The 9,569-nt window shown below is 40.1% G+C and overlaps 1 protein-coding gene across 2 annotated transcripts in view; it reads right to left on the bottom strand.

Moving 5' to 3' along the window:
- Positions 1-5,487: 5,487 nt before the first annotated feature.
- Positions 5,488-9,569, bottom strand: part of toy (paired box 6 protein twin of eyeless) — a 41,342-nt gene continuing 37,260 nt past the window's right edge. For both annotated transcript variants that reach the window (XM_069131925.1, XM_069131924.1), the window contains exon 9: positions 5,488-8,529. In XM_069131925.1, coding sequence (XP_068988026.1) covers positions 8,441-8,529 — 89 coding nt within the window. In that variant the 3' untranslated portion in view covers positions 5,488-8,440. The remainder of the gene's footprint in view (positions 8,530-9,569) is intronic.

Below are 9,569 nucleotides of genomic sequence, written 5' to 3'. Positions count from 1 at the left end.
GTTGCTATTAACGTCTTGACAGCCAGACTCTGAGTAAGAATACGAATCGCATATGAATTGAAACCTTGTAAGTAAATGAAACAATCGTAAACTAGTTATGCTAATTGTAAGTAAAAAAAAGAAGTAACTTCTGAAAATCGAGACAAATTTCCTAATTAAATGTTCTGTTTCATTCTATCGATCCTTTGATATAAGAACGAACGAGGATTAGTTGACAAAGCTGAATAATATAATCTACTCGTCATCGGTATTCGATTGACAATATTTTCTCTTCTCAATGCCGGGCGTCACGAAATTAATATTATTATTTAATTCTCATCTCGCCAAAGTCTTTAGGTATCGGTCGTCCCAACCGTGACGATTCAACTTTCGATCATACTTATTTTCACCGCCCATTCTGTTCCGTTACTGTAACGAAACACGCGATATTTTCAACGACACCCTGGCAAGAAGTCGTAGACATGTCACAGAAGTCTTAGACACGTGGAAAAAGTGGATCGGTTTCAAGTCGCCGACATAACACCGCGTAATCCTCGCATCAGGTACGAATCAGCGACCGAGAAGAAGTTCAATCGACTACCAACAAACGCAGCCAAGTACGAGTAGTCCTCTTTTTCCTTCTTTTTTTTCTTTTTTTTTTTTTAAGAGAGAAAAAAAGCGAAACAACCGGAGTAAGAGAGTGAGAAAACGGAGGGTGAAGCGCGTGTTTTCCGAGAGACACGAAGGGGTGGTTGGTCGTTTTATCACGTTCGAGCCGCGTGAAACGGACGTCGCGACCGGAAAACCTCTGTCGACGAAAACACCGACGAAAAATCTCGAGTGGTTCTCGCGGTCGCGCTTGCGCGTCCTCCTCCGTTTTCCCATTCCTTTTCGCTCCGTTAATGCGATTAATTAGAAATTTTATATCGCGTAAAAAGCCTTGTCTCTGAGGTAGTGCATCATATAATATCAAATTACCCTGTACCGTAATTTTCCCACTTTTCGCGACACTTTTGTACGTGTGTACGTGTATAGAAGTACGTGTGCTTCGGATGGCCGCACGGATGGTTGGCTCGTACGTGCTACTGCCCCCCGTGCAAATTTATTTTCGCCGAAAGTTTCGGGCCACCGAGAACTCGATTCGCGCGTCGCGTCGCGGTCATTTTGAATCTTTGCGAATGTTTTAAGCGGCCGGTTGATCCTTTGAACCGTATTGCAAAAGCTTTCTTTTTCGTATCCACAAATTATAATAATCTATGCTAGTAGATTTTGTTCGTTTTACAATGCGGGAGAAAGTTTATGTAGAATTCTATTTTCTATCGTACGAGTCACGCGGAACTTAAATTCATTCGATTCGGTGTTTGAAGGCGAAGCCAAATTTCAATTTGGTAAGAAAATTTTTGCTCGTCGATGTCAATAAACTGAAAATTGTTAAGTGTATCAGTTTTCCCATTAAGGAAACCATACACATCGAAGAATTTATTTAAAAGAAATAGCCGAGAGATTGAAAGACTGAAAGCTTCGAAACTCTTTCTCGAGAAGTATACGGGGGAAATCTCGGTTGTCAAGATTGGTCGAACGATAGTCGTGCATCCTCTGCGAGAAATGCACTCTCGACATGATATCGACAGCAATCTAGATTATATAAAGAAAACTTTATTTGCTAATATTACTGAAAACGAAGAACCCCGTGTAAACCAGTTTGATCGTAACGACCATCGATCTTAAATTTATCGAGTATTGCACATGTCGCAAGAAATTCCATCCTGACTACCTAGTAGCAAAATCATGGAAAAACAATTCTTTCTTATCCTCTTCGGACTTAAGAAACGTTTTAAGGATAAAAAGGAAACACGATTAAGCACCTAAATTGCAATATCGCGAAATCGATTTTGGTAACTCGACAAATATTTTAATTTCCAATCCTCAAAACAAATTTGGTTCCGGGCGAAACCAAGCTTCGATCAAAAAATACCATTTCCGTAGATCAAAGTCTAGTGAACCGCCACCGGCGTAGCGAATCGATCTCTCGAGGCCTGATCGTCGCGGATCCATCCCTAAATCCTTGCACATTAGCGTTCGTGCGATGTGATCGTATCATTCGTTGTGACGCGTCGTCTCGCGTCGATTCGAGATCCGTTCCAAGACTTCCGTATGCAAAGATCGATGTATGTGAAGCGTGAGAAGAACGTATAACGCGGCTTGGCGTGCGTGTGGCTGGAAAGTTGGCTAGCGCAATGGCACGATAAAATAACACGTACTTTGCTAAATATCAAATGACTAGACTTGGTGTGTTTATATATTTCTGGAAAAATGTCCTCGTACGTAATACAATTATTAATATCCGTTTCGTGTAAACAGTTAAAGGTACATAGTATTAAACTGTTCGTCCTAAAATTTTGGTCATCTTATACCACTGTCAGAGAAAGAAATATTATATATATATTACAAATACATAAAAGAAGAAATAATACGGAATTAACATTGCACCGTACTGTAAGATAACGAAATCCTTATTTTCGTATGGAACCGAATTTTATCTTTGAAAACGTGTAAATTCTAACACGTAACCAATTTTCTAATCTCGCTATATCATTTCCTTCCACACAGATTCTACTTGTCATAATATTTAGATAACATCAATCTCTGCTAAGGTTCCATCTCTTCGATGGTATTGAGAAAAATATAATATTTGCACAAATATTCGCGGTCTACGGATAATCGATATGTGAGCAGTTCGACCAATAACAATAGATACACATACGCGCGCTATTTTCAAGCTTGTTCTATTGTATTTGTTATAACATGTAAATTGATCAGATGTATATTCGATCCGCTAGCCAACTTTGCAATCTCAAACGGTATACATTTGCGTGAAAACAATGAGCGAATAATAAAAGTAGGCTCGGGTCGCGTCCTCGAACGCCGATGGACCACTCCCGCCGTCAATTTTTCCACTCTTCGCAACGACAGAGGCGGTCGATCGTCCGTTTCCGGTTTCCAAGGGAGAACATCGAATACACGTGGCAAAGAGATTTCCGTTTCTTTATGTTAGCGTGTGTATGTGTGTATGTGTACGATTTCTATAAAGTGGTATACGATCGAACGGTAACGAAACGACCGTCTTTTCGCTTATCTAAACGTATATACACAGCGTGTCGACGATTTCTGTCTAATTTACATTACAGGCTAAGAAGAGTATAACAAATGCTATTTTACAATCGCCTTTATACAAGAAAATCGACGAGGGAATTTGCTTCGATCGCGGGCAATCGAACTGTCGGTAAAAAAAGGGGAGAGAAAGCAAGAAGAGAGAAAAGAGAGAGACAGTTCGTTTACGAAAGGAAATTCTTTCAACTTGCGATGCGAATGAAGCTTCGTTTCTCCTCGTCTTCGATAACTCTACGTATTTCTTCCTTTTCTTTCGTTTTTCTTTTTTTCTTTTCGTGATAACACGTTTGTGAAACGTTCTCTCGGCGTGACTTGTGCTTCTAGAAAACGTGTGATTCCCGCGTTTACAAAGTATATAATATATATACTCTAAAGTATCCTCTCTGTTCGAGTGGTTCCGCGATCGGTCGATAACGATCGAGCAAATCTATTTTATTTTATTTTTTTCTTATTTCTCCTTCTTCATCTTATGCTCCTTCTTCTTCTTCTTCTTCTTCTTATTCTTCTTCATCTTATTCTTTTCGTTACCAGCTACAGATTGGATTGTCTTAATCTAGAATCGCGTGGAGTTTGGACCAAGGGGTGGGACCACCCCTTTTTCGTACCCAGGGGGAGAAATATAGAGAACGTGCTCGATGGACGACGAAGATATATCGTCATGTCCTTGGTGGAGCATGAGGAGAGGAAAAGAGAGAGAGGGAGTCGGTTTGAGAAACACGTTTTTCTTGTTCGACTAGTTGGAGGAGTCCTAAAGCTAACGCTGTATCTTTGAACCCTTCGTAAAGTCTGCGAGAAAGAGGCTCGGTCTCTCAAACGAGATTACACGAGGACCTACGTAGTTAGAGCGAATCCTGCTGAAGTGCGTTCCGCCTGCGTCTGAACACGGTTCGTGAGACGATCCATCGCGACTGAGCGACGTTTGGCAATTTACGAATCTTTTTGCACAGTTACTATTTAGATTATAGCGAACGTGATTTGGAAATTTTATCATAGACAATGATAATTATCGTAAAGACGATTCTTTAGTTGCTTAATTTAAAAATAGTTGCACTTACGATCGAGATAACTCGCGATGCGACGTCGTCGTTCGATGCTTTCGAACGAGATATCTCGCGTGTCTACTTTTTAAGTACCTAAAAGTAACATTTTATTTGTTAAGTATCAACGTAAAAATATTTAAATTAAAATAAGAAAGAACAAAAATATCGTATGGCACTCTCGAAACAAATACAAATTTTAATTTGTACTCGATAAAAAAAATAAAATATTTCCTTTTTCGTTTTAAAAATATGTCAAAATACATATCCAACGTTTAATTACAGTTAACGTCGTTAAGCCGTTTACGACGCTTTGGGTGAGATATCACGAGTGTTTATTTCCACCGTTTACAACTTTTTGGAATAAACTTTTGGTATAAACCAAATTTTTGAACATCGCCTTGCAAGATATCCCGTTCATAGATTCAAAGGGAAGTTACACAACAAAAGAGTTACACACTTTTCGAATCTTGTTAGAAAAGTATCTACAAAGATTGCTGGACATGCAAGGGTGCAAGATACAATGAATATTTTTTCAAACGTAAAAAAATACTGATTTTTATTTCGTTACATTTTGTCGTTTATAGTGTTAGCTATGGTTAAAAAATTGATTCGATGAAAGACCAAAGCTGACTAACGATTAATCTCTTAAATAAGTATCGAAAGCTTTAAAACATGTTACACTGTCAAAAACATAACGTGTCGCGATGCAAATCCAACGATAGAAATGAAACATTTCTTAGAAAAAGAAAAGAAAAAAAAAACAAAGAGAAATCAATTTCTTTATCGTTTTCGATGAACGAAAATCTTTATCGCTACAAAAATGTTCTCCACGACTTTCGCGGAACTTCTCTACGAATTTCCACTCGACGAGGGAAGTTCGATCTCGTAAGCAGTCACTTTTCCGAAGCAAGTTTCTGGCTGGTGGAACGTTGTCAGCCGACGCCATATCTGCGAGCAAGCGTGATGGCCGGCCGGCGAAAAAAGCCACCCTCGAGGTAGCTATCAATCCCCGCAGCTCCCACCCTTACAAAGGCAGCCAGCTTGGCCAGAACCACCCTAAAGTCTCGCGAGAATATTTGCAGCGGATGCCCGCCCTTCCTCCCTCTGTCTTCGAATCCCTCGAAATTTCCACGCGAATCGCTCGGCTGTCATGCGTACCACAGCCACGCGTGAAAAATTCGATAAACGAATCTTGCCAGTCATCGATCGAGAGAGATATAAGAACGCCCGTAAGCGATAACAATACACAAATGGAAGTTTGAAATTATTTTCATGCTACGAGTAAAAAGACATAATATTCTTTTAGAATAGTTGAAATAAGAATATTTTATTTAATTTCGAAATATCGTAGATTCTATTCGAATTTGTTAGATTTTTTCAGATATCTAGATTTCTGAAACAATGATAGATTTTTAAAGGATTTTTACTTTCAAATTGGTTCCACTTCACTGGCCTATATCTAATTTGGATTAATAGTTTGAACTTTTGTCGAAGATTCCGGCTTTTCAATCGTTTTAAGTTCACAGTCCGCATAAAATTAAGGAAACTGTCGCTATCGATCGTTACATTCGTTGTTACTATAATACGCCAGTTTACCCTTCGATTCATATTTTCCTTTTTCGTAAGAAACATCTGCGTTACAAAGAAAATTGTGTTTCTTCCAATACGTCATTATCTTATTCATCTTTCTAAACGATTCCGTCGAGAAACTAAAATGCAACAATTAGCAGCTACTAACTTATTTGACGTAACATATGCGTCAGTAGCAGCGAATGTGTTACACTCTGTTTCCTCGCAACGGCACTCATAGGAAACGAAGTCATTCTTCAACTTAAAATTTCCAAATTTGAAAATTTATCGAGACAAATAACAAAGAAAATATTAACACCATGCTACTTATATACATTGGATAACCTACTTCGTTGATGTTCGTTCGCTGGTATATAAAATTTCAAATATTATCTTTTAAATGTATATTGCAATACGATATACTTGTAGCATTTCGTACATTGGATCGTCTAACGAACATGTTCGACGCCGATACGTTCATTTGTACACTGTCGTGAGTAGATGGATAATATACCCTGCGTGACCCGGGTCATGCGTATACGTCTATGACCACTAGATTAAACGCGATTGGAAGAAAGGACGATGAGCGTCCGCCTCGATCTTTGATACATCGCGTTCGCGCGACGATCGACGCGATTTTTCATCACTAAAATGTACCAAGTAAACACCTGTTTCAAGAAGTTTAAGCTTACGTGGAGTTTCTGACGCAATGAATGTTCATTAACCCCTCAAATCAGTTTCGCGTAGGTACAAGAAGCGTACGTCGTCATAACTTTATCGTTTATGGCAATTCGATGTATACGTATCAGTTTGTTAATACATTATCGTTTGTCTGTACGTATTTGTTAACACTTTGGCGGGCAAAACGATTGTGATCGTTTCTTAATAAAGATCATATACCGAAATTTAGTACATTATACGATACGATACGATACTGCGGATGTTTATGGGAAAATTCAAATATGATAAAAATCTATACAATGTGAAAAAATACATTTTCTTGGATATAAGTTTTTCGTCTTTGGTTGCGTTCATAGAAATCTGAATTTACATAATATATCCACTATCTAGGATCTAGATAATAATTTCAGTAACACGGTACTCTACTTATTGTACGTTGTATTACTACACAACAATTAGAAATGGGTTTTCAAGCACGTTGCAAAAATATCTACATGTCGGCGAAAGTGTTAAGAAACTTGCTGAATTTAGACGAATTAATTACCGACCGAATAATTCGCACGTTCGTGCGTAATTGCCGACTCGAGAGGTTAACGCGCAAAGTGCGCGAGAATTTGCGATCGTTCGTATTTAAAATAGCGAAAGATATTTGAAAGGATTCTTCGATTTCAATGGAACAACGAACGCTTCGCGCGCGTACTTTCCGTTACGAGGGTGTTTAATCGCAAATTCTGAACGAGAGTGTGCGTACTTGTTTTTTCGGTGACCCAAAGTAACGATCAGCAGTGTCCGCTAGTTGTCGAGATTTGGCAAGCTTCCAACGGGTAATTAATCGAATTAAAGCGGACTCGTTAACCTTTTATTCCCTTTTTTCAACTCCTGTTGCGCTGGTCCCTTAACAAGTTACCTGATCTCATTCGTGCAACCCTTTCCCTGTGACTCTGAGAAAGTGAGAGAACACAACTCTTTGAAAACGAATTATGGCTGAAACGTTGATTCTTTGTTTTTATTTTCTCGATAAACTAGATTACGTGCGGTACCTCTAAATTCGAAACAATAGAAAATCGAATACGTTAGATCATCGTATCGAATATCGAGGATATCGAACATGAACATTGCTAATCGGTATTTATACGTCCCAAACTGTTAAGTAAGACAGATATAGCAAGTACTTCTCGTCCTAGCCAGTTTACTTACTGCAACGAAGAGAACAAACGAATATGTACATCGGCTAAATAAAAGAGAACAGTTAAACTGTATTAAAATCATATTCATAATATGAAACTCGAAAACAAATTCCCATAATAATTCACATAAAACACGAACCTAAAATATTGCAATATGAAACAACGAAAAAACTATTCACTCTATATTTTTAGTAACACATTATCATACGACACCGAAGAATCGACCAGTAAGTAAATACATTCATTAATCGATCCAGAAAAAGAAAACAATTTATTCGAATAGCGCAGCAGTGCCGTATACGTAAGAATAAAATCATAACGTATGAAAAAAAAGTTACTTTGATATTAATTTAAAAACAAAAAAGAAAAAGATCCATCTAGGAACACTGCTGACCCGCTGAACTTGCAAAGTCACAATCCACGTGTGTTCGGAGCGACGCTGAACAAGCGTCGTCGATTATCTCGTTCGAATGTCATCGCGCGCCATCATGACGCGATCGCGATGAACGCAGTGATCGAGGTCGGCGATTCGCCGTACGGCAACGAACCGTCTCGTGTGATCGAGTATCGCGCGCGCGACCATCTCTGCAAGAGAGCGTCCGAAGAGATTGATCGGTTGGTTCACTCACTGGTGTCGGAGGTGTGCACGGGAGTGGTAGCCGGTGTGTTCGAAGGCTGATGCTGCGCTGGCTGCGTCGGTATCCCGAGGGAAGCGAGCAGCGGCCGGGACACTGCACCAGGGGTGGCTGTCGGTGGCGGCGGGCTCTCCTGGCCGACGAGCAAGCTCGCGGGCGGGAACCCGAAGAGCTGGGATCACTGGAGCCTCGGCCAATAGTTGCCGGTCAGGTCTGGTGTTTGAGATGGGATCTGCACGGGAACCGAGACGCCAGCCGATATCACACCTGCAATACGATTGTTTGTTTTCCGATTAAACGATCGATCTAGTTTCGTTCTGTGATTGACAGTATGACGTGGACAAGATTCTTGGTGGAACAGCGGACGTGACATTTACAATGGAACTTCTTAGGAGGCAAGTTGATCAACTCTGTTCCTTGTGGCATTTTTAATTTTGTTCACGCATGTTCACTGTCAACGTTCAATTCTTAAGGAACACTCGGCTTCACAAGCAGATCATGGGAAGAGATTGACATAAATAATGTATGTTGTAAGGTACGCTCAAATTGATATCATATTTGTTTACTTTACTGTCTATGGCGTTGATCGGGTTAGCTTTTGAAGCAAGGATCTGAAGAAAAAATCGAAGATTTGGGTCTTTAGATTTGCGAATCGTAAAATGAGATATTATAGAAACATACAATGGTTCACGAGAGTATTTGAACGCTTATGGTAGAAACATTCTACGTGCGAACTATCTGTACAAAAATTACAAACCGATCATTCTGACTTCAATAACTGCGCCTTTAACAATTACCTAAAAACACTCTTCGCTCTACTTACGAACGAGTCAGCTACAAAACAAACCGATACTTGTTCCACGTGAATCGTGGCGAAAGCGATACGTCAAGAGGCATTGCGGAAACCAGGGTGCTTAGCAATGGAAAGGATGGGACATCGGAACGCGTCAAAAGCAACGTTAACGAAAGCAAGAGAGAGAGAGTGAGAGAGAGAAGAAACACGCGGTGAAAGTTCCCCGCGCTTATGCACGTAAAACGATTATGATGGATAAGTTGCGGCTCGTTCCGCACGTAAGAAGCGAGAGAAAACGAGTAACAGAGGGAACCTGTTCGCGACAGGGGCCAGGAGATGAGGGAGCTAGAAAGGAAGAGGCGGATAGAAAAAGGGGACGAAGGAAAAGAGAAGAATCCGGTGCTAGGGAAGGGGGGAGACAAGAGGAATGCCGGCGCGTGTTCCGCAGTATTCCACCATTCTACGGCGTTCCACTTCATTCCTGTAGGTACGCCGCGCACCCCCGTATTTCCTC

The sequence above is a fragment of the Bombus flavifrons genome, chromosome 2 (assembly GCF_040668555.2).
Source record: "Bombus flavifrons isolate JBK064 chromosome 2, iyBomFlav1_principal, whole genome shotgun sequence".
NCBI classification, from domain to species: Eukaryota; Metazoa; Arthropoda; class Insecta; order Hymenoptera; family Apidae; genus Bombus; species Bombus flavifrons.
Note: the sequence above shows the minus strand (reverse complement) of the source record. Positions and strands in the feature narration are given on the sequence as shown.